Source organism: Colias croceus, chromosome 4 (assembly GCF_905220415.1).
Source record: "Colias croceus chromosome 4, ilColCroc2.1".
NCBI lineage: Eukaryota > Metazoa > Arthropoda > Insecta > Lepidoptera > Pieridae > Colias > Colias croceus.
Window position 1 is genome coordinate 4,914,107 of NC_059540.1, and position 27,628 is coordinate 4,941,734.

Here is a 27,628-nt window from a genome sequence, read left to right on the forward strand (position 1 = left end):
TTAATTTAATCTTTGCCAGTACTTAATATTTTTACGGTTTCAGTTGTAAAATGTATTCTGCTTTAATTATTTATAATAATTATTTCCTAAAGTATATACCTACGATACATTTATGACAAATGGAATGTTATTAAATATGCCCTTTATTTTTATTTTTTTCTTTTGGATTGAATAAATGCCTAAAGCAAATGCTTGAATGCAAAGATTCCTTCTATTCGCAAAAACGGATGGTGGTAATGGAAATGGATGAATGGTATTTCAAGTAAGGTAGTTGACCTAATAGAAAAAGAAACGATAAAGTTCTGTACAATGACGATATTAAGTTTTGCACATACTAACGAAATCGCTTTCTTTATTGCACGCCTCATAGCGAAGCGTTGAGGTGGGTACTACTGTCACTTCGCGCAAAACATCTGATTTTTCAAACTTAAAATGTCTTTATGTATCATACATTGCACTTGTAAGATAATACATACACACACATATTAAGAAAAAACACTATTTTTAACATTCATGATATTTTTGATGTCATTTTTGTTATTTAAACTAGTTAAAAAACAGTTTAAAAAAGTTCTGTCTTGGACGTCCGTGTGTCTGTATGTGCGGAGGATTTTCTTGTTAACACGATAGCGACCGAAATACTTTACTAATCGAGTCTTTTTTTTCTCTTACGCTTGAGTATGCTCAGGAATAGAACATTCCCTTTCATTTTTCAGGGTCTGATTCGATGTGGTTTAATTGTTATTAAATAAACAAAAAAAAATATCGACTGTTCTCCATAATTTTAGTATATCTATAATATATACTGCTTTCTTTACTTTTCCAACTGTTTTATTTTATTTCTTTTTTATATTTATAGTGTATAAATAATCAATTTTATTGTAAAGGATGAGATTATGAGGCGTGCACTTTTGGATTTTCCAAACTATTTTTAGCAATATTGTCAGAAATTTACAATTATTGAAGTGAAACTTCTTTATCGGGGTTGGAAAAAAATTTAGTGTAAGTAACATTTTTTCGTTACGCGTGACATTTTTCCGTTACGCGCCATTTTTTCTTATCTCTACCACGCGTGATTCGACGTATTTCTGTAAAGTTGCATATAGTAAATTATTTTTTTTAAGTAAGGTCATAAAGATATTTCACTTCTTACGTGTGTACACAAGTACACGCACACATTTTTTTTATCATACCATAAGTAGATATTATCATAAATAGAAAGTGATGAGTGATGATAAGCCGTTTATAAAAGAAAATTAACAAAGTAATCTGTAAAATAATTTATTGAATCACTGAAAATGTTTAGCGATAACGACGGGAAAAGATACAGAAACGAAAAGAACAAATATACATGTAGATAAGTCGTGTGGCGATATCTAAGCTTTGCAACAAATATACATTAGTTTTGCCGCAAACTCGCTCGATACGTGAAAAATACCTTTTCATCTAGGGAATTCGCGTAGATGCCGAACTCTTATATTTATAAGGAGGTGGGAGAAATAAAGAAAACCGAATGGATGGAAAAAACATACGGGGTCTCGCTAGAACCGGCTATACATTTCACTGATTGTAAGATACGCCGTGCCGCACCTTGAATTATTTGACAGTTTGAATTGTCACAGCCGCACGTATCTGTTTTTATTTTCTACTTTTCATTTAATCGGATCATTCTGAATTTTGAAGATAATTGATATGTATAACATAAAACAGATGCACAGTGACAATAAAGAAAATCAATGATGTCGTCCATTATAATTTGGATTAGCTTTAATGTAACAATTGACATCGTGTATATTTCTTAGACGATATGTTATGTACGACAAAGAAATAAAAAATCTTATTACATTTACAGAATACGAGGAAATTGTTTTTGTCTAGTACAATTTGGTCGAAATCGTTTTTGTCTTTACAGATATCAGCGTCCCGTTCAATCAAGGTGGCCGTCGTCTCAAACACCTAATTATGTTTACTGTGTCCCTTCGCTTTCTCTTTTCTTTCTTCAGAATACGGATCTATTACGGATAAGCAATAAACTTGAAGAATTCGCGAGTTGCTCACTGCATTCTTGCTCGGTCAATTATTTTTCTGGAGTATTTCTTACAAAATGCTCATTAAATTCCATTGAATAATTTTAACTGAAGAGAATTCTTTTTAGTTTTCATTACAATTTATTTCATCTCGTTAAAATAGTTTATTCGAGCTTTGCAAAGAGAACTATAACTTATATGACATCGTCATACAGTACAATGTGTTGAAGGAATCGTGGGTATTTCCCTACTAATTTGAAGCAAGCTACTTTGTAAACACGAATAGGAAATCGATACGGTAAGTTCAAACACCTTTCTTAATAGCCTGCAGATTATATTAGGGTGTACAATCGACAGAGGGCTGTCATCGAAGAGGCCACGCACGATCCATTAATTACAACCGGTCCCTATACGAAACGTCACCTCTATAACCTCTCAATCCTTCTGTCTCCCCACCCACCCCTCATCGAGGACCCACCACTGATCTTTTCTCGGCATTTTTCGTTCCGAGCTGTCATACTATAAATGAATTAGCATACCTAATTGTCTCTCGAAATAAAAAAGCTGAGCGCACCTCAAACCCGACGTTTTCTACGAGGCAATCAAAATTTACGAATAATTTAACAACTCATCAATTTTTATGCACATACAATTTTTAAAACAGAGAAAGTTTAGAAATAAAAGTTAAACAGACGGGGAAGATGGAAATATTTTAATTAACGTCGACGGGGAGAAGGAAAAAATAGCCAGTGAAATCAGTTTTAGGGGTTTATAAAGACTGCGGATTGAAGACGCCGTATTCACACATGCGTGTAACGAGACCCATTCGATTCTTAAAGCTTTGAATAAGACTGATGTACTGTTGTGAGTGATTCAAATACCGACGCTGATTTTCTCATTTCAAAGGTAATCCTTTTGTAAAATCGTAAGATGAGGATAAAAGTAACGGCATATTTTTATTAATCTGACGTTATTTTGGAATAAAATGTGGAAGATTGAAAAGGAATAAGAATCAATTTATTTTACAACGTAATGATAAAACTTTTGATGTCAACTCATAGCACATTTATTGCCTTTATATTTATTCAAAAACAGCTTAAATGTACATCAAACGAACAAGACACTTAGAATCTTTTTATCGACTTAGTTTTGACAAAGTATCCATTTGAGAAAAACCATATGCAGCGTTAGCACAAAACTTTTTCGTATTAAATTTCAAATGTAATGAACTGTTAAAGTAAGCTATTGGATATATAATACATTTTCGATATTCCTTTTCTGCCATGCACGACAAAATAGCCGTGGGCGTCTACAATTACGACTATAGTACTAGACGGCTAAAACAAATCGTTCGCTCGGGGGTGCGTTTATCCGAAGCACCCCCCGCGCCGCTTCGGGAGCTATAATATCATTACTTCATAATATCGTGGGATCTGCTTCATTGAAAAATAGACTCTCATGTGAAAGCCGTAAGCCTCAATTTTAAACAATACGCCCGACTACTGCGTTCGTTTTGTTTCGATCGCGTTGATCGTGTTGAACAAGATTTTATTCGGATTCGATGAATTTTTATTTTTTAGATATTCATACTTATTATTGACTTACTCGGTCATTAAGGGGTAACGATTTTTGGGTTTTCTATTAAGTTTGGTAACTGTAAAGTGTTATTAATTATGAATACATTTTTCTTGAAATATGCCTCCCTAATTATATAATTTATTAGAAAATATAATACTTAACTGAATTATTAATTATACAAAGTAAAATATTCCGAATAAAAACAAAAAAGACCTAATACTGGAATAGTAGAAAACAGAGCTTCTTGAGTGGTTGTTATGTGGTCCTATAAAACGACTCCAGAGAGTAATTAGTAAGCCATTAGTCTAATATATTGGTACTTTGGTTGTACGCTCCATTGAAAAGTAAACAAAAAAGCGCTCAATCCTAAAAATAAATCTGTAGTATTTTTTAAACTCCTTGCTAGACTTTCCTGAAAATCATTTTGGATGAAAATGTTTACTTTCCATTTAAATTTTCTTCCAATGAAGTGAAAATATTGCGTTTTCTGAAACGCAAACTAATATGAACTTTTCGATGAATATTGCACGAACGCGTTTTCAGTTACCGTACGTTTCTAAAGAATTTGTAGTTAAATTTTAGCTACAGCTACGAGTCACAAAACGCACGTTACGTGGAGCTAACCGTGGTCAAAGGTAAAAAATTCCATTTCCTGTTATTCCACGGGAAACTGTAAGAAATAAAACATGAACATGCAAACGGTACATCGAAATCGAACAAAAATTACAAGCCGCAACCGAATGTCGTTCGTGGCGGGAGCTTTAGCAGCCTTCGATCACCCGTCAGCGCATAACCAAATTAGAGCAATTTAAGTCAGGAAATTGGAAACGCTATCGGGCGTTCGATGCGCCGCGCTGCAACGGGAGCCCTACTACCGCGCTGGCATTTCAAACATCCACAGTTTAGGCAGCCCTGGCTAATGTCGGAACAATGCACGAATCTGGACAGACAGATCCGAGTGGCCTCGAAGATAAACGACAATCGTAGAGCGTTGTAACAACTGATTGATATACGGCTTTCGATGATATCGTACCTATAGTTAAGCCAAATTCCGGACCCGCTTCAGTTACAGTTGGAGTGCTGCTGACAGTAAACGATGTTTAGTTAGTAATGTAAACGCTTAAGAGTTTACGAGATATGGCCAGAACAGTTTGATCGACGTCTATAGGGTTGCCTCTAGTCCGTATTTCTTGATAATAGTATCCGAGCGTATTGAATTTCATGTAGTATCTTGGATACGGTAAAATTTATGTTTTACCAGCCCAAATTCTGAGGAACATGGAAACTTCATTTATGATACATATTATGTAAATTAGAAGTAAAGTAGTAGTACTTAGGTACGTTTAGTATAGAGAGAATGCATTTTGGAATTGATACTCAGTTAGGAGCAAACACTAAGATAACAAGGAATCGTGAAAGTTTCATAGTTGAGAGGAAGCAAGCAGCACACGTCTTGCGTACAAGTTATCGACGATGGCGACGTCGACGCGGACGGTCAAAGTCAGAGTTGTGACTCGTTCAGCTAAAACAATAGCGAATCAAGCATGCAGCGGAACTTTACCAGAGACACCCTCCGATGCGTGCGACGCTAAGCGAACACCCGTTCTCTAACTTTATATTGGTTACGAAACTTGATCGTTACTTGCGGAACTCTGATCCGAATATCAAGCTTCAGATTACCACCGAGATTGCAATTAATGTTTACATGAAAGTCCTGATATTATTACCCGAAAAGAGTAGCTTTAATGAAAGCAAAGTCCCCCTAAGCACCTAGCTGAATTACAAATATAATTTACCGTGCTAAAAATGAAAACGAATATAAATTTGTGGGGAATAAAGGGATTCGGTTATTTTTCCCTCGTTTGTAAATCTAAAAATAATATTCGCGGAGAAGATATTTTACTTAAACATCTCATTCGAAATTCTTGTGAATAAAGTTGTCCGCTTAACATTAAATATAAGATCGCTTTAGCGAGCCAGAAAGATAGATAAGGACGGCATACATTTTTATGAGAGAGCAGAACAAATAGGACTGGAACCGAGCGAAATTGAGGACCTTGTGTGCGTTTCTGTCGATAGGACCGACATCGACAAAATGAGGGTTCGGATCGAAAGGACATAAACGACACAGGCAGTTACTTAAAACCGCACCTTCACCCCACTGAATGGAATCAACATTAGAAAACAACAATTCCCGTAATCGGTGTAGGCTTCAGAGATTACACCGGTCGTTCGGCTAATTAATTTTTAAGTCGGCATCTTGATGCCGGCTGGTGGCTTTTGCTTTTCAAGTGAATTTGACTGTGATTTACATATTAATATTGAAAACGACGTCCTCTCTATACAGAGTAAAATTGTCGTGGACGGCGATTTTACCCTCTTGTATCAACTTTTAATTAAATAGATGTAAATGAACGCTACTTTCAGGTCACTGAGCAAATATTAAAAAATTAACATTGCAGCTATATGATATTTCTCAATGAGTGTATTTTATAGTTTCTATTATATTTTATCATTATAAATTAGGGGACAAATACTTAATATTATTATTAGTAAGCCAGATATTGCCAGCCAGATATATATAATATAACAATTACAATGTTATGTATAAAACCTATATCGGAATAATATTAATACTGTAAAATCTGAGTAATTTTATGGTACGTTAGTGTTAAGGGATTAAAATAATTTATTTCAGCGCGTTTCCCGTCCATTCTACGCATAGATTCATTCATGCGACTACGACCGTTCTATATCCGTATAAAATTTGTTCTAAACGTTCGTTCCGACGTTTCCTAAATCCTTGAAAGGGTACTGTTGAGCAGCTTTCATCAGAAAATTCCCCATTATCTGAAGGAAATCGTTACCGGGGTCGAACCTCACCCAGCCATCGACCCGACAGGCATTCATTTACGGCGGCATTGCGTGCACGCGTACCACGGCTCTTGCTTCAGGTGGGCGTTTCATTGTGCTCGGTATTTAAGTGGCTCATTTGATATTCAGAGACAGTTTGCATTCGGAAAGCTCGCACGTGGGGAGAGCGTAGCACGGTATCGAAGCATCGGAGTCACGGAGAGCACGCACACACACGCCGTGAGAGCCGTAGACTGTAGACTGAGGAGCGTCACGCGCCGGGCCACGCAGAGGGCGTCCGTTCTCGAATACCATCCTAAATACGCACTCGCACTTCGTACCTTGGATTGCGCCGAGTTTGCGTAATGTTTATCCACAAATACACTAATGAAGGTACCTACAAAAGCGACTAGATTGTTAATTAAACTTGCTCAAAATGTGACACCCTTACGAAATGATGCCGAGCCGAGCAGTGTACGGTTTAAATTGAATTAATTCGTAATCAAAATTCCCGCTGTGCGTTCTTCGTATATCCAATAATGGTATTAATTTATTTATCTCAACAGAAAATTACACTAACTTGATATGATATTACACGTTTAGATAGTTTCCATCAAACGGGAGAGATAATATCTCCATTATAGATAATATATGATTTCGATACCACTTTTCAATATACCGTCTAATAAATGGCATAGTTCGCTATGTTTTCCAATGATAATATCATATTTTCTTATTTCAGTTTTCAACGTTATTTATTTAATCTTATTTCTGATACAATAGTTCTCTTCTTATAAATGAAGTATTGTAACGAAAACATTTATCAAGCCTATTCAAAATTATTATTTGAATGAATGAATTGAAACAATTAAGTTAAATCTTAAATAGTATTTGTTTAGTTAATAATTAAGCAAAGATAGCAACGTTTGATATAATTAGCGTAATTGTGGTTGTACAGTATTACGTAGACACACAAAAAGTAATTCAAAGGACCCCATCATTAGGCTGCCGACCAAAAGGAATAACCATTCCCTTAATCATTATTCTTAAAGACTCTTCATTAAATTCCTTTTATCTCTCCCGGGATATTTCCTTCGCTCGGCATCAATCACATTCACTCCGAAAAACTCGTTGGCTTTATTCTAAACTCTCATAATAGGTAATGAAGGTTTTGATCGTCGCGGCTGGCTGGCTCCAGCCGATTACTTTGAGCGCAGGCACAATGACTGCCGCCTATAGCCAATGTTGAATTCTGAAAAGTTCCTTAGTCCGCATCCATGCTAGATACTGGGCTAATTACGGAAACTTTTGTAGATAGACACCTGCTCTGAGTCGCGGGTGCCAGACAATGACTTCAGTTATCGCAGACTTACAGACGTACACGCGCCGCCCTAGCAAAAGTAAACCCTCATCCCCGCAGCTTAAGGACGCTTTTCCATTGATTTACCAAAGTAATGGATAGGTACTAAAACGAATGCTATTTAATATCGATCGTAAAGAAATTGTAGCCTCATTGAAAACTTTGATTACACACCTGCACCTCGTTAGCTGTTACGTTACCTTATAATAGTGTCTATCATTATTTGATTTAGAACTATTTACCTGAAACTAATTAGTCCGTAATAACGCAGTAAGTAATTGCTACGATATTCTATAATTGGATGAAACTTTTAACACGTGTACAATTTTTTTAAATGGAAAATAAACGCTATGACGTTATTCGATTATGTGATATTTAACTTTTACATTTTAAACCTTAAGTAGGTTGTATTTTACGGGAAAATTTATAACTTATTAAATTTACTGAACCACTCTGCACGTATTTGAGTTTATCGCTGAATATTTTCAGATCTTATTACCTACACAGAAAGTAAAATTGGTGGAGGACATAATATTTTAAATAATAAAGCCACGGTAAGGTACTCACCGGTCCATATTGTTCGAAATAATTCTTGACATCTTCCAGCGTTGTGGGTGCTGATAGCCCTCCTACGAAGATTTTCTTTGTCCTGGTCACCATCTGAAAATAAAGAACAAAGGTCAGATTCCGGGTAAAAGGTCAATAATATTATTAAACTTTATATTTACTTTGTTGAGAGTTGAATTGACTCAAAGCTTTATGTTTTATTCATTTATCTACGAGTATTATCTTGTGAGAGACACTTAAGACATTTATAATGATAACAAGCAGTGCATGATGTCGTGTATATGTTGTGAAATAAATGTATAAATGCAATAGTCGCTATAAACTTTCGCATAGTTAACATAGATATACTTATAAGATATTAAAATGTTCGCATAGAGTAAATTATAATATGTTAACTCCACAATGGGAAGATATTAATAAAATCAATTGTAAGCGCTAAGTTAGTCAGAACTGACGCTCGAAATGAAAGAATAATTACAGTTAATAAATTATGCAATCCTCCCACGCAGGTTAGCAAGGGATAGTCCACAAGAACGCGTAATGCCGACAAAATTGCTTCTCAAGATAACCGCGGTCGTAGATTTCCGTCATGCTGGTTTTAAAGTCTATAAATATTTGTGTACTTTGAAAGTAGACTTTCGTTTCGAAATGTAGCTCGTTCTTTAAATGTTTTTATGTAAATTTATTCTAAAATTGTCCATATATTGAGCACTAGATACGTTAGCGAGGTTGAGTGTTTAGTATCGAGCTTTTTATTTATTCTATCGAGATATTGAGTTTTTTATATCGAATATGCATTTTTCTTTCAGCTTTTAAAAAGAAAACACCAAACGCTTGTTTGGTTAACGTGATTAATTAATATATTTTGAAGTTAAAAGAGTATTGAAAATTAAATAAATTAAGTAACGTCTTATGTTAAAATTAATTATCGTAGCTTCTAAAGTAATTCTTTTTTTTGTTAGCAAGAAACTCTTTCAAAAATATTTCTAGTTCACAAAAGAAACTTGAATTATTTAAGCGGGTAGGAAGCATAATAACGTGTTTCTTTGCAGGAAAATGTAACGATACTGTAATGTATTTATCTAATGCATATTTTATCAATCAAAGCATAGACGCTTAAAGAGGATTTCATTATAATGTCAATATAGCGACGCGGTCTCAAAGGCCGTACCTGTTTTCTTCTTGAATATTTATACGAGGCAGTAACGAAGGAAAAAAGTAACTGACGGCACAACAATGGCTATTCAGATTTACACAACTTCCTATCAATAATGACGGAAGTTACGTCATCGATTTTAAATTACTAATGAGTGAGGTTTCCTATTAAATAATCGTTTGCTACCTTAATATATTAGTAGTTGGAGATGGAATATAGGTAATATATGAATGATTTGGTTCATTTTAAGGAAAAGAATAAGTTTTGTTTGTCCTGTACAATTTTTTACCATCACCTATAAATTGAAATTTCTAATATATCCAAATGAACCTTTCAGGCACGTGTCTCTATGTACTGATAAAGATAAAAACCTATACATCAAAACGGAACTCATTATTCCGAGTGATAAAAGATCCGCCAAATTGAATGAACAGGATTCCTAACGTGCAATATAACTAATGTAAGTGAGAAGGTCCCTCCGATCCCTAACAAAATCTCACTCAAAATACGCGTAAATGATGAATAAGTGGCATGGAGCGTTGAAAGGGGGTTTGTACGTGTCCAAGTAGCGAACCCCCGGACTCCTCGCCCCTCGAACCCCCCAAACTTCTGGACGATCCGTGTAAATCTAGAGTGTTACAATATTTTCGCTCCGTACCGTTTGTCACGTCTAAAATCGAACCGTTTTTCATTCGTTTAAGTTAGTTCTGGCTGTCGATACCTTTGTTCTAAAAATTATTAAATTATTGGATTAGAAAATTTTATTTTATACTCAGTACTAATATTAGTTTTACTTGTAATAATTTTAACGAAATGAAACCACAAAACAAAATTATAAATTTGGGTGGATAATTTAAAAGTATCATGATATGATATTTGAAACCGGAAAACACATACACGGATTTGTATCAAACGTTAATGTGCTTGACATTAAAGTGGATAATTCGAAATATATTCCATTGTAATTATAAACGTTTTAATTAAAGTGATACAAGCCATACAACACTCTAGTACATTATGCGTGGGCGATCCTCCCACTAGAGAATAAGCAGACTCCAATTTATTTACCTTTATTGTAGCGATAAACTTACTTGTTCACACCTATTTTCAAGCGTATTGTTGTGAGTACGCATTAATTATTTTATAGTTTTGCTAACCCAACAATAGGTATGTGCTTTAACAAGTATAATAAATTGTTGTTCTATACCGAAATGTAAAAATAAACCGATTTATCATTTTCCCTTGACGTGATCTCAATTACTAAAGATAACAATCGAAACAATTCATAAAACATCCTCCAAGAATGTCGCGTTCAAAACATGGTAAATAAAAATTTAATAAAAGCCATTCATTAATTGTATTGTAAAGGGTAGACTCTAGGGAGCGAGTGTCAGGTTTGCCGTTGTCTACGTCAGCTGAAACTGGTGGCAATTACCTTAAACGTGGACAAAATAGTTCACTCCACTGGGAAACATATTATTCACGCAGGCAATTTTTTACCCCATAATTAAACGTATAGCTATTTGATTACACGAATTATTCGCTGTCGTGATTAACTCTTGACTAATCGTCGGGACATACCGTTAAAGGCATTTAATTCGCTGTCTCGGAGCCATTTATCGCATCGCGATAACAAAGGTTTGTTACGCGATAGGCGATTCGACTCGAGTTTGAGTGGTAAATAAATTACAATAATCAGTTAGCGAATGTAACACGAACGTGAAAATGAAATAAAAATACTAGTTAAATGAAATGAAACATTAAGTTGGGAACTAAAACGAAAAGGCAGTAAGTTATACCCGTGACACAAATTTTTCGAACGTGTCGGGCAAACAGCGCGTCCGGCGAACAAACGACATTACCGCCCCCTCGTTAACGGGACTCGGTTACTCGCAGTCATTTTGCTGTGAAAAATACAACAATTTAATTTAGTCTAACTTGACCACGGGCGACTGCAAACACCGAACGGCCATAGCGACAAAAGCTACACACATCAATTACGGGCAACACTCGCGATGTCCCTTGGCAGACCCGTAACTTACTCTGACACAATTTTTAATGTTTATGATACAACTTTTGACACTCTAAAATTTTTTTTTTAATACTTAAGTAATTGCTACATTTATGCACGTTGTACCATATTTTAGTTTTCCATGATAATATAGCAATATTATCAGCAGATGAAGATATTATTATTGCTTTTCAATCATATTTGATACTAGCTTCCGCCCGCGACTCCGTCCGCGCGGATGTCGGTCTTTGCGTGGATGGTTTATTTCTAGCTAGGTCTATAATAATACGCAACGTGTGTTCGCGGTACCTACTACCAGAACAACGTCTATGGATAACTGAAAAATTGAGATTAATTTTTTTTCTACGTATTTTTCCAGGATAAAAAGTATCCTATTTTACGCCCAGGATAATAAGGTATAATTATACCAAGTTTCATCGAAATCGAACCGGTAGTTTTCACGTGATGTCTTCACATACAGACAGACAGACAGACAGACAGACAAAAATTTTTTTAATCACATATTTGGGTTTGGTATCGATCCAGTAACACCCCTTTTCAATATTTTCAATGTACAGAATTGACCCTTCTACAGATTTATTATATGTATAGATTACAATTCAATATAAATTTTAAATCTGTTCAAAAGTGGAACAGGCGTTAGTCGCCATAAAGGTTGGTCCCAGTGCGAAACTCAGTTAAGTCATTTTTATGAGTTATCTAGCGGGGGAGCATAGCCGTCACTTATTGGGTTACATGCGGCCGGGGCAATATTAATCAATTTTTCCTGGGAGGAAATTATTTTGGCCTACGTTACGTTTCAAAAAGGCCACCCGCTGGCCACTCCGCTGACGTTGCATTTCATTTGGTGCGCCCAAAATCTCTATTTTACTCGTTCTTTGTCTTTCGAATAAATCCGTTTCAAGCTTCAATTTTATAAATGCTGTTGCGACGCAGATACAATTACATTGATGTATTTTTATTTGGTTATTAAACTGATAACTTTTATTCTATTTTCAATCGAAAACATGAATTCCACATTTTTATCCATTATATGAATGAGAACTTTTATTTTTATTAAATGGTTATTTTCGTTTTTTATTAATCATGAAAGAACTTATATATATTTCGCTGATTTGTGTTCTATTTTATAGATTAACACAGATTATCATATATTTTGAAGGCGGGTCAAAGCAAGCTTCCGATAACATTTATCTCGTCTCCCCTCACGACATTGTGTAAGTATCTGTAGGGTTTGCTTGGGCGCACTGAGCAATGAGCATTTCGCATAGATAGGGGGATCATCCCGTCTTCTCGTGTGGCACACCTTATCTCCTTCACAGCTCATTAGCCTGCGCACAGCTCCAGCGACAGATCTGTGCCATTTGTAACAATACGAAACTGAACGGATGGCAAATGTGCACCGGGACTTAGCCTGTCTCGTTAGTTCGAGAGGACTCTAAACTGAGGACTTGGAATAATAGGCACTCCGTAAGAATGATGTCAGACGACGCAAGACTGTAACCGCGTACGTTCTAAATGGCAGACATTAATGAAACATTATTGCTTCTCGACTTCACCGACACTTGCACGGAATTAATCTTTATCTCGTTCTGATGCTCGCTGTCTGTTGCTTGCAGACTTGTTAATACCGAGAATAACTACACTTGGCTCAGACGTATAACGAAGTGGAGATTTAAAATATTTAGACACAATATAGTTGATCACTCGCCGACTTCACCCGACCAGTGAACAAAAGAGATAGCGGCAACGATAAAAACAAACACTACAGCGGAAGTTATTTAATTTTATCCTAGATTGAACATTTATAAACATAAAAGAGTAAATAAAAATTCATAGGGGCTAACGTATTTTTTCATTCGATATCTGATAAAGCGAACACAAACAAGTAAATAAAAAAGCGCATGCATGTAAATGACCGTACTTCTGAGAATTACATCGTGAGGTGAATAAATATCCAAAGATCGATAAGTTGAAAGCAATGGAAAATTATTAAAAGAAGATTCTATACGTCGTGGAAACGACAAAAGTGGCTTCTTTACTTCTTTCACTCTTTATAATCGTACTTCAAGCCTTTGACGCGCGAACAAAAGACGGCTTTTTTCAAGTTCCACAGATACGTAGGTAAATAATACTATTCAATCTTCATATCTTTATCCGTCTATACCCTTATATAATTCAACTAAAAGAGGTTTTTATTTTTTACAATTTTATCACTTAAAAACCCGAATTAATATGAATAAAAGTGTTAAAAAGCTGCAATAAATTTTAACATTCTATATAATTCAAAAAGTTTACTAGCAACCTAACAAAGAACTAATATCACGTATTAAAATCATGTTAAAATAATGAGGGCTTTTATAATAATTACTTAACCGAGAAAAATGCCCAGATGTGAGCGTGCCACTCCAGAAATACTCTCATAAGCGTTCGCGAAACAATAGGCGCATTTAGTCGTCTAAAAAGAGAAATGGTTCCGCGCACTTGTCATCGAAAGCTATTCGAAACACATCTGAGTGACGGTATATATTCAAGGGTTGCATTCGTGGAGTGTGTAGGTGTGCCTACTTATTTCCTTTCATACAGACGCGCATAAAAAGTAGTTGAAAGCTAAGCGTTAGGACGCCTATCGTTCGCTTCTCTCTTCTTACGAAATGCAGAAACTATGCCCGTACTAAGAATACCACGCCATTGTTCAGATTGCCTACGACGGCTTTGTTACAAGACGTAGACAAAAGTCAAATTTCCTTTATGCAAGCCTTTAAAAACAATGAGCAAAAATATGTTCCAAATTAGGATATATTTTTCTTGTGAATGTGTATCAAAGTTGTTTCTTTGACGTGGCTTATTATTGTGAAAATTTCTTGCGTTAAAAGTGAATTATAACAGTATATTTTTTTTATTTGGAGCATAATCAAATGAAACTTGATTTTATGTTTCGAGTCAAATTATAAGCCGAGAGGAGGGTGAAATAAAAAGTGAATAATGAATGCGGAGTCCGAAACCGGGACCGCGCGACCGTAGCAATTATTTTGTTTCGAGTACCATCAACATGGTTCGTTCTTTCAAATTTTCATACATTAAGCAAATGTCGAGAATTCATAATAAGGGCCTAAATGTTGTAAGCCATTGCTGGGTCGCTAAGAGCATTCATTTATGCTTTAAGGGTTTGGACAATCGGATATGTTTTGAGCGACCTTCGACTTCGACATAATTACGACGTTTCAGTGTGTCGAGAAACTGGTTAATATAAATACACGTAACAATGTGGGCTTTTAGGGAAATAAATACAGGTAAATGGCAGAATATGGGTCGAGCAAACCTAGAACATTATGTAGCCTGATACAAACAAACAAGGTAATCCTATTTCTGAAGTGTGTAAACATCGTACGCATATAATATTATGTTAATTTGAAATATACATATTTATATACGGAAAAAACACCTTACGTCTGGAAAACATGCAAACCCTACGAATGATTACCGTTTCACTGAACTCTGCACTTCTTCTAACTGTATTTTTCCCAATCCCAACTAAAAGAAACAACCGATATATGCAATGGAATATAAGTCGTGTAACACGCAGCTGACAGTCGTATTTTGTGTGACGCATGTAACGTGGGTTGAGCGTTTTCGTCTCTACTTCGGTCGATAGTGTTGACGTACAAAATAATCTCCCCTCCGGGCGGGAGAGTGGTGTCAAGAGGCTATAGGATTAAACTTAAACTGGGTTTGCCCGCAGTTTAATTATACAAAAGGTATGTCGCGTATCACTTACGACAACGTAGGTACCTACTGTTTCTCTCGAACATAAGTTAGAAATTAGTTAATTACATCTTTTACAGGGCTGAATGGCAAATAGAATTTCAAATTAGACATGTAGAAAGTGACATCGTGCGATGATAATATGAGTGGGTTTAATATTTAATGTCGGAGAAAAACACGTGAGCATCGTACTTATGAAATTGTTTGAAGGATTAATATTGGCGTCATATGTTATTTTTAAGCTCTGACAGAACTTTGGCAATGGTGCAGTGTAGAATTAATGTTGTAACAATATAATCGTTTATATCCCTTGAACTTTCAAATTGTATGCGTAGGAGTCGTATTTAACTGCGTTAACAACAAAACAAATTTGTAGTAAATTTTGATTTCCATTAAAGTTTTATATTTTCATAGCGAGGGAAGACCAAAGCCAATAAATTTAAGCGTTCTTCTAAAACGCGCGTGGTGAAAGGAATAGAACGTTATTTTTCAAGATAACGGGATCGTAATCTCTTGTGAAATTTAATAATGGGAAATCATAGGACGAGCTCGGCGTCTTAAGTATCTTTTAAATTCAAGATAAAAATGTCATCTGAGAAATATCTACTAGACAATTAGCGTACAGCTGTTTAGTTTATGTTTTGAGACATGCTTTAACTGTTTATCCGCTTTATTTCTGGAAAAATCTGTATAGAAATCTGAATATTTGGGAAACAAAGAGCATAAATCATTGGCTGTGATTGTACGGCCTATATGATGGTGTTGTGATTCAATACAATCTCGGATGAATGAAGGAACGAGCCCCAGTACTTTTGTCCTACCCCGACTGTGACAAATTCCTTCTTTTCATTGCGGTTGTATGCTTATTGATTATTATTTGGTATGGTGTGGTATTAAAATGTTTTCTGTTGATTATTATTACATACTTTATTAAATTATTCTGTTATAACATTTATTTATTATTTGGTATGGTGCGGTATTAAAATGTTTTCTATTGATTATTATAACTTTATTTAATTATTCTGTTGTATTTATATCGTTAACATTTAAATCATCACATAAATATTAATTTATTAGGTACCTACATAAAATATTATTTAATAGAGTCTATTTTGTGTCATTATTTATCGTCCTTGAAGCAGATAATAATTAATATTTTTTACTATTTTCACTATCAAATCGCACTGGAAAGATTTAATAAAAGAATGTATTTTAAACGTTCGACTTAGGGGCTGTCCATTAATCACGTGAGGCTCGAAAGGGGGGAGGGTCCATCAAAACATCACGAAATATCACAAGAGGAGGGGGGGGGGTAAAGTAATATATCACGTATATTTATTTTTTCGGCAAACGCGCGATACTCAACCGAAAAGCGGCGTTACATCTATTTATTTTTAGTCAAACGCGTACAACTTTTTCGCATTTCTTTCATTATTTTTATATCATTCAAAAACAAACTGCAATTTCTGTCTACCTCTGAACGTTTACTATAGTAGTCTTAAAAATAAAATTAGATGATACTTATACCAGTATTTTTTTATAAATAAAAAATTGATTCTTTGCAGTTACGAAAAAATACACGTGATATAGGGGGAGGGGGGAGGGGTAGTCTTAAACCTCACCACGTATCACCAAGGGGGAGGGGGGGTCAAAAAATACCAAAAAAACATCACGTGATTAATGGATGGCCCCTTATAAAGCATTTTTATTGAAATTTAACTCATTCGCAATTGAAGTTTCGATAAAGATCTGTTATCTTGGTGTTAAATAAACATCCAAAGAAACAAAGCCAAAGTATGGAAGGATAAAGTTATGTTAAACAGTTTTGATAGAGGGAGCTCAGTGCTACGCTACTCTTGTTTTACATTTTAAATTCTTACACCTATTCGTATCAAGTTCTGTATAAACTTTTATTGAATCAAAATATGTATTGCTTTGGTATTTGGTAAGCGAAAGCAAGTATTTATTTACATTTATATGCTAGTTTATCTACTATTTAAAGAAATATTATTTTATTAATTTCTATGAGTGTCAAATTATTTTGCTTGGATAAAAAAATATCATACAAAAAACGTATAGATCTATTAAATTTATTCCTTTTCTTTTTTTTTTTCTTTTAGGGATGATTTTTCAATCGTTGGTTAAAACTTATTCATCGAATAACGTATTAAACTACCATTTCAAAAATGTATTCTAATTGTCCGTATTTGACAGTTTACAGGTGACATTTTAAAATTTTCGTGTTATACTTTCTTGGACGGATAAATTTTAACCAAGGATTGAAAAATCGGCCCTTATTGTACTTTATCGCAATTTATATACCTTCCTTTTTATTTAGTTCAAATTAGTTTAAAACTGAGCTATTATTTAATAGTTTTAAAGCAACGAGGTCGTCAGATTGGGAAGTTTTACGAGTAGTAAGACATAAAAGTTATTTAAACTGAACACTCGACACGCCTGAGCTATCGACCATCAAGCTCTAAGTGTAATAGGAAATGGTCTAACTCTAACCACGAAGTCGCTCATAAAAAAACTTTAACTCCCCACTAAACTAACTGTAGCGTTTTAATTAATTTCAAGGTTTAAAGGAATTTTATTTCACGTAGTGAAAATCTTCTCTGTATGTGACTATCTTCAATCGAAAAGAGCTTTTGATTTTAACATTTGAAAAAATCAGCTTGAATTGCATTGTATAATATTATATACACTTTCCATTTTATATCACATGCATTATTCAACAAACAATTCGTTTAAATAAATTTAATTTCGCAGCTAAGAATAAAATATAAAATAAAAATTGTTTGTAAAATGCGCGCCGTGTTGGATAAATCTGCAGCTAGTGCCAAATTGAGGCTTAAGTTGGGGTTGCAGTTAATTGTAATAACCTTCTGGTGAGTTCGCCTCCCCGTGGGGCGGGCGTGGGTGTGGATGCGGGGGGGAGCGGGCTGTGCGCAGGCGCAGCGCGGCGGGCACTCGAGCACGCGCCGCGCCTCGAGCGCCCTCGACGGCCACTCGGCTCCCGCCGCTTCGAATTGAAAAGATACCTACCGACACCGCGCTGAATATTCGCCCACGTATCAAAAACGCTAAAATGCAAATCTATGCGGTGCGGTCGTCTAGAGTGCTTAGCGGATGCGCGCCGGGTTTCATCAAATGCAATCTGACTCGAATTATCATACGCAAGTAGTTGGGATGACATTATAAATAATACTTATATTTTTTATGCAAAACTGACACCTTTATTAGAATATTGAGAAAGTTTTATACGCTTCTGTCGTATTTTATGAGGTTTTTAACTTTAAATCGCCAACAACTGTTGAATTATGTTGAGGGAATGTTTGTTTAACGTAATATGAAAATTTAAATTAATCCTATCTATTTCTATAATTAGTACAACCAACATTGTATCATATAAATATTCGTTTGACAATACAAATACTCATAAAAATATATTGAAACAAGCGTCTTCAATAACATGAGTGGACCAACTCTGAAACTAGGTTAACCTGTATCTCAAGAGCTGGTGTTACTCCTGCACAAACTTACACAATGCTGCTTTTAATATTGTTGTATTTATTATATTTCAATTTTCAATCCATTTCAATATTGTTATCTTTGTAATCGACGTTCTTGTAATTAATTATTACTATGATTAATTTCATAGACCGCAGTCTCAAAATTTTATACATTGATAAGATAATATAATTAAGCTTGAAAAACAATATCTAAAGGAATAAAAGCGTTTGTATTAAAGTGATAGAATTACGCATTTTTCTCTCGCGATAAAAACAAATGTCCCATAATAATTTTACCGTGAATAAACATTTTTGTACAGAAATTATATTCCAAATAAAATTCTCTCCTAACCGAGTGCGAGAAGGTGTGAGATCGTCAAAGAAAATATCAAACATTTGACGCTAAATTTACCGTAAAAAAGTTTTCTTAAGCGTAGACTCAAGCGAAAAACATGTTCAAATATAAATCTCATATTAAGCGAATTGAAACAAAATTGAATTAACCCATTACTATGGCAGGATTGATTTATGTATTTTGTCAGGTATTTCTAATGCATTATTGTGAAGTAATTGTCTGCCATTATGCAATATGCTGATACAAATTGCAATATGAATGCCTCATAGAAGGATATCTGCTGGTCAATTAATACTGTGTTTAATAGAGGACGATAAATTATAGACAATGGAATACGCTCTAAGGCTCTTATAAAGACGGTAGCATATTTTATATTGCGGACAATCTACACTGAAATCAATTTACAGCTGCAAACCTGTTTGTCTTTGATGAGGGTCTATTTCGGGACTCGGGCTGAGCGCACCGATACATTCCTATATTCGATCTGATATATTATTATTTCGTATGAATCCAAATCGATACTGCGCTATAAAATTTATTACGCACTCGTCTCCTCGACGTTTCTTATTTGTAAACACGCGCTTGAGCAACTCGTATTGAGGCCCTCGATAATGTTTGATGTATCGTCAAAAATAAAATTGCTCGTAAATTGACACGAGTAAATTCTTAACGTAACTAATTTGCCGACAGACGCGCCGGGAGGACGGTCTTGAAATAATTTCCAATGGCGCGCCGATACGGTTGAAAATGATGATTAAAAATTTAATGAGATTACCTAGGAATACGTTATTGAATAAACTTTCATCTGGAGTGAAGATTAATTAGTAAATTTACTCATTTATTTTAATTATCACATCCTTCGCTGCTCTTCAAAAGTAGGTTTGGTTATCTTTTTTATTCCTTATTATGATGTACTACAATTTCTGCTTTTGGGTGTGGTTTATAGTAGATAAAGGTGACACACTTAAGTTTCGTGTAAATCGTGAAGTCCGCAGTGTCTTTTAGGCACGCCTATTCAGTATGCAAGCGTTTTCCTGTACATCCGTTGTATGCGACCACGGAAGGAGTTCCGTACACAAAATACAGTTCATATAGTTCTTTTAGAATTTCTCGTCGTCGTCGACTCTTCGTGCCGACATTTCGCGATGAAGTAGAAAATATAGTCGCCCTGACAGTTATATAAACGGTACATTTTAAAGTTTCGATTTTAATAAATGGTTAGCTAGTAGTTGGCTTTAATAGTGGTTTTATTAGTCGGATATTGTAGTTCGAGATATTTGCCGTACTAATCTCCATTTTAAGAACGGCCGTACGATCCTCGAGCCTAGGATTACGGAACTTGCGTGACACTAATTAAGTTGGAATTAAGGGCAAGCCTGTATCAAGAGTCGCGGCGGGAGTTATAAATGAAAGGGTATTACGCGTGTTTACTATAAGAACGAGCGATTAACAGGGAACTTGTAAAAATAATGCTTAGGATTTAACCGTCTATTACCGTATCAAATTAATACCTTTATAGTTTTAATAATTAGCTCGAAGTGAAATATGTTCCCACCACGGCCCACGGCCCGAATATGGTTTTCCTTTCGCGAATACAATTTGTAAAACATTTTCTTCAATGTTCGCTCTCGCTTTTAATATTGAAGGAATTCTCATAATATATCAGAGCATAATTCAATGTATCTCTTATTAAGAAAATATTATTACTTTCATCACAAAATTCTCGAAGCTAAAGCCTCAAATTAATTATATGTTTGCCACAACAAACTAAGATATAATAAATTAATTTCATCAAAGAGCCACTCCTTCCCCGTGTCTAATTACGCTCACTGAAATGTGATGTCAATATTATGATATTTCTATAATCCTTTTCGAGAAGCGTGAGTCTAACACAAATCCTACTTAACTGTAACTTCAGCAAAGTAGTCGGTCGCTTTTGATGGCTCAAACATTGACGATCTGAGACGAGCTTATTCAAACTTTTCTACTTATTAACTTGCCTATTAAGGATTTATTTACGGTTCCATTTGCGTCGAGTATTCATTCGAGGTCAGTAAATGGGATGGAAAAATTAAGTGGGTAGGTGGAGCGGTTAAGCGTGGTATCGAAGTTGCTACTATCCGTTGTAATCTGTTCGGGGTAGCCTAATCCCCTGCCTAGCTGGCCTTTAGTCCCACTAGGAAAATTTGTGTAATTTCGAATCTAGGCCAAGTGCCAAGGGATCGAGCTGCTTCGCGGCAATAGTGATTGATATGACGCTGTATAGATCCGCTCGGCTCGCCCAACTCGCCTCTGTCACTCGACCGAGTTATTAGATGCATTTATAATAACCCCCCTGGTGTACAAGATTTGATTATAGCAGAGACGGAAATTCAGCTGCCTTCCACCGACGTTCGTTGTGTGCTGTTACATTCAAGGAACAGTCGTATTATGCAGCGAAATAATGAAATTATGTTAATATAAAGTCAAATGTAGCCACGACAGTAAAGTTATAACGTAATCAAGCAATATACACTCCCTTTGGAATGACGCATGATTGTAAAACGTAACAGTTTAACGAAAAAGTAAAAAAGCAGATTTAATTATCTTTCCATTTGCAATAAAAACTATTGAAAACGAAACGCACGAATTCACGGGGAGCGCTTTATCGTAAACAGGTTTTTACGGTGAGTGCTATAAAGTACATATAATTGAAACACGTTTGTTATATTAAAACACTGAAGCTTTAATCATGAAAATCAATACAAAATGTTATAACAATGAATTCCACTGAAAGTTCTTCGAACTATGAGAAACTCAATTTCAATTTCGCATTAAAATCTTGCGGCTATTTCCTATGCGGTCTTGAATCAGATAGTTTATATAAGCACTTACCAATAAATTGGACGAAATGTGCCGATCTTCTGTTTGATTATATTGTAAATTTGATTTTGCTATTAATAAGATTATTTTATTTGGAATACTAATTAAGATTTTAACACCTAGTTAGTTTGTTTGAATAGGTACACAATAAAAGCTCTACCTAATTTTTTTTTTATTTCAATTCAATTTACATCACAATATGAATATATATTTTCTATTTTTTGTGGTTTTTCTATCAATTATAATATGTTTAAAAAATAAATTAATAAATTGTTTTTTCCAAGCCAAGAAATAAAAGGCTTCATTAAATTCATCATAGTGAAAATGGAATATTTCATTTGTCTCATAACTTATTATTAAAGATAAAACTTTAATTATGAGAACGCAACAGAAAGTTTCCTTCGAGTAAATATTAAAGTAGGTAGTTGTTTCCTAACATAATGTTATGCTTTTTAAAGATATTTATTTTTACACAATAAACATTTTTGCGAGGTCGGAAATAAAGATTAATATTATAAATATTGTTCCGCATTAGTAGCAAAAAATTAAATCGGAACGACCTTAATATTCCGATGATTCTATACAGTAAGTAGAGTCACGCAACGCTCCTGCCGTTCATTCTTCTCAATAAAAACATTTTTATATGATATTCACTCCGCTTTTAGCGACCTCGACATTCCTAACATGAACATAAGAAAACCTGCCTTAAAAGGAACTAGGTATTGACAAACGTTGAACGATTGGTTTTCAACACGCAAAAAATTCTACGTAAGCGATTTATGTGCATACACAATACCCTTCGGGACGATCATAAACGTCGACTTCAACAAGCGTTCAATAAAAATTGAATTTCTTTCCCGTAAACGAGGCAAGGACACGACAAAGATTTACCTATAACGCTATCCTATTTACAGACTTGGAAATTCTATTTGCTTAAACGTCGAATGAAGGCAATATTGTGGACGTCGCGACGCTGCGGGCAAGAGATGCAATAAGCGGTGCGGCTAGCGGAGCCGTCGCCAATTTAAAGAAAGCCCACTGAACCGAAAGACAAGCGCATTGGCGGCTCCCGAACGCCGCGCCCGCACCCGTCCTTCCCGAGGCTCCTCGTATAATTTTCGATTCAGCGAGCTTTAAAATCGATTGCTGTGTGTAAAACAAAATAAGGGACTCACGTCAGACGTGCATCGCCCCACACCATAGCTAAATTAACGCTTTAATAAGACAATTTTCGCGTGGCAGGATCAAATTTACTCGCGTAGAAACGTCGCTGTGTGTGAACGGGGTATAATTTTGATTAAACATTTAACAGTTTTACCTCGTCATCATTTTCACATTGAAATAATGTTTGTTTTAAAACGCTGCAATTTTGCTTAGCGCTTTTAAATTGTGTAAGCGAATATTCCGTGATCCTGTATTAAATTACTGTACGTTAAAAATCAAACTAATAAAGCAATAAAGGTTTAAAAGCTTATAATTGGATAGCTTACGAGGTTTTACAATCGCATAAAGTTTTATAGAATCGAGAGATTACATTATAACATTCAGTTTTAATGTAACAACATATCACGATTAAGTTTTAGATTTAAGTTTTCCCATAAAATTTACATAGAGGTCGAGCCAATTACAATAGTATGTCGGCTCAAACAGAGTCCTGACTTGTATAAACGAGTGCGTAATGTAGGCTTATCTGTCGGCGTAATACCTGTTTAATGAAAGGGTTGATCGTAAATCTACACGTCCAACTTAATATACGCCCTATTGGTCTCTCCCGCCAGCGGTTCGTTATTAATGCTACCATCATAGAGGAACTTTACAACTGTATTGAAACTATATAAGTATGAAAGTTCGCTCTGAGGTAAGAGCTACTCGAGTTTAACTCTACTCTAATATGAGTTAAAATATGTTAAAGCGATTAATTATATGTGATCATGGATACGTTTATGCGCCGTGGAGCGCTCTATGAAGTTTTGATCCACATTTAAGCTAGATCGGTATAAATCTAGATATATGACTACTTTGATTTGTGTCTAAGAATAGCGTGATATATTTGTGCTCCAGATTTTATTGAAAATGTTTATGAAGAGCAGATTTAGGAACTTATTTAAAATGTTTATATGATTTTCTTGTATCTCTGAAATTTCTATTGACTATTTCTAGATTTGAGTAACATTATTGATGAATACAAAAACATATTACATAAACATTATTTTTAAGTTTGTGCAAGAAAAACTTGCACAATAATTGTTTAAATTAATTTACCAACTAGTGCAAATGAATCAAATGCTGTCGTTTATTTATATTCTAAGGATATCTTCGTACCATTGTTTTAATACACCCGTAAGAAGTCAGACACGGTGCCAAAACACGGTCTTCGTGTATACGCTTTATCTTGGCGCGAACTAGAATCAGCTGCCAGACTACTATTAATATTAATATCGTTGTAGTGGACGATACAAGGAAAACGTTTCGTTCCTTGCTTTGTTGTTATTTGTAAGTTGTTAATTTAATTATTATTGGTTGGAAATTAAAAAGACTTGGATACTATGCGCAAGAGATTGATAATATTGAAGTTTATGTAATACTGTAAAAGTCTTTTTGAGTCATAAATTACAGCTTTTGAGATCTTAAAATTTGAATATAAGCTATAATTCTACAGTGATATTTTTTAATTGCCTTAGGAATGTTTAATAAAAAAGAAATCTCTCATAGACGAACAAGGCGAGAAAAGTTTGCTGAGCATCTATAAAATCTTATTCTTAATTTAATTTAAAACATTTTTAGGATAATGTACTTTTATTTTTATTACAAATATTGCTCTACCATTATCTAGAGAAATTATTATGAGCATTATATTATGGTTATTTGCACCCTATTGCAAATAACATCCCAAATATCTTACATAAACTAAACTTCAATACTATATTGGTGTTTCTTATCAAATTATTTATTCGGAAACCCAACTGTATAATGTCTAAAGAGCTCATAAACTAGTATTGTTATTTAGTCGATAAAATGTATATTGTACTGTTGTTAACTGATACAAAAATTACCTCGAACGCATAATATTTTAATCGACCTAATGTGAAGATAGATGCTTTCGGATATACCGAAGCGTTGAATTAGTAAAGACAAGCAGAACCCTTCGCTCCCAAGGGAAGTAGTGGGCGCGCTATAATAATAAGCTTCTAAACAAACTACAAGTAATTACAACAAGAACAACTGCCATTACTTCGTCAAACAACTTAAGGCAATGGTCTTGTATTAAATTACAAGTAGCGGTCAATTAGAATGCTAGGGTATCAGAGACAAGTGGGTTTAAGATTCGCTTTATTTCAATGGGTTTTTAAATGTGGTTTGGGTGCTCTTAAGTTCAGGGGATAGAGTTGATAGTCGTACTATTTTATTTATATAAACAACTAGGTTTCCGCCCGCGGCTTCGCCCGCGCAGTCAAAGAAAAACCCGCATAGTTCCCGTTCCCGTGGGATTTCCAGGATTGCGTCATTTTCCCGAGATACAAAGTAGCCTATGTCCTTTCTCGGGTATCAAAATATGTCCACACCAAATTACATGAAAATTGGTTCAGTAGTTAAGGCGTGATTGAGTAACAGACAGACATACAGAGTTACTTTCGCATTTATTATATTAGTATGGATTTTAGCGAAAGCTAGCTTAGACTCATATGACTGGAGAAAAATTTATATAATAAAATCATTTTACTACTGAATCTTTACATATATAATTTTTTCTTTATACCTTCTGAGTAGGAAAAGGGAATTCGTAGAAAATTAAAACCTATATTATGAGAAATAAATGATGAACTCTAAATTTGGATACATAATTAAAATAAGTAATTAGATATGTCTGTTGGAAAATAGTATAAAGGCTTCTGTAACTCCCACTCATTTGCCGAAAAACAGAAAATTCGTAGGTAATAAAATTATTTGATTCCAATTTGCGTTGTCAAATTTTAGGGCTGATTTTTCAATCCTTGGTTAAAACTTATTCATCGAATAACGTATTAAACTACCATTTCAAAAATGTATTCTAATTGTCCGTAAATTTAACAGTTTACAGGTGACAATTTAAAATGTTCGTGTAATACTTTATTGGACGGATAAATTTTAACCAAGGATTGAAAAATCGGCTCTTACTAATCAAAATTACTAAAATCGTATAACTGCTCTTTTTTTCAGAAGCTTGTGAAGATTTTAGTTCAATTTTCCTTCTTTAATCTACTTTCGTCTATAAATTATTTCATAATAATTATTAAGATTGAAACAATAACCTTAATCAGCGTTTATATATTATACGATTCCATTACCAATTAAGAAATAAAATTTATAAAATAACTCGTATATCCGTATATTTTACTAACAAACATATTTGTAAATGAAACTCTCTTGATGCGATTTAAAATTCATTCAATATTATTTCACCCTCCGTTTCAAGTACTTGTAGTACATAAACCCTGTCAGTCTGTCTGTCGCCCGTAAAGTGAAAAACACGTCTGCGACGGTTGAAATAATTATGAATAAATCGTGTTTTAAACACCCTTCTGTAAACATTTAATTAAAATTTAATTCTAGGCTTATTAATATTTCTGTAATAGCATTCTTATTAATGTTTTCAAAGATTATGTGAGTATTATAAATAAAAACAGCCAAAGAATTTCCTCAAGGTTCGTTCCCGGACAAACGTCTTAATAGCGTAAAACTAATGACGCACTATGATCTATCACATCCTTTCGGTCAGAAGTGATCTGTGCGTAAGACATTTAAGTTACATCTATCATTCTCCCCTCTTCAATCATTAGATGTTTGCTTCTTACAAGAGACAAGAACATCGAATTGCTGTTAGGATGGCGGAACTTGGCCAATACCTCGCGAAGCCTATAGGTATCACTTTACAACGCTTGCCAAGGCTTGTCAGTGTTCGTGAGTGACAGTTTGAATCAAAAACTAATTAGTTGGACGATGTAATTTTTATTATCTCGACGATTTGTCACAAACAAATTGTTTGGTGTTATCGCACGAACTTTTATTTTCGTTATTACTTTATAACTCAAAATGCTACACTTCCAACTGGTTTAGAATGTAAAATAACGTGGAGTTAGTATTTAGGTATATAAAGCTTTTATTAGTTACTGTTTTCGATACAGTTTTTATTATTTTGATCGCATTCTTAATATAACGAAGCGCCGCGTATATTTATAGAATAAAGTCCAATATTCTTAAAAGCACACACACACACAAACACACACACGCACACACACACACGCGCACGCACGCACACACACACACACACACACATACACACACACTCACTCACAGACATACATCTGCACACGTATTATGTTTGTAAACGGGTCCTCCTTACACAGGTTTTTGTAAACTTACTAGGAGGACTCATCCATTTTCTGTATATGAAAACTGTGTGTATGAGAAATAAACATATTTTCATTTTCATTTTCATTCTTAAGCTTTTTTGTTGTTTTTGATAGGAAAATATGTATACCTTCTATTTATACTCTTGACCTCCACAACACAAAATAACG

General features: G+C 34.6%; 1 protein-coding gene across 14 annotated transcripts in view; it reads right to left on the minus strand.

Annotated features, from left to right (window-relative positions):
- Positions 1–27,628, minus strand: part of LOC123691161 (RNA-binding protein Musashi homolog Rbp6) — a 390,351-nt gene that overhangs the window by 138,458 nt on the left and 224,265 nt on the right. For all 14 annotated transcript variants that reach the window (XM_045635427.1, XM_045635429.1, XM_045635425.1 and 11 more), the window contains one exon: positions 8,386–8,478. In XM_045635427.1, coding sequence (XP_045491383.1) covers positions 8,386–8,478 — 93 coding nt within the window. The remainder of the gene's footprint in view (positions 1–8,385; positions 8,479–27,628) is intronic.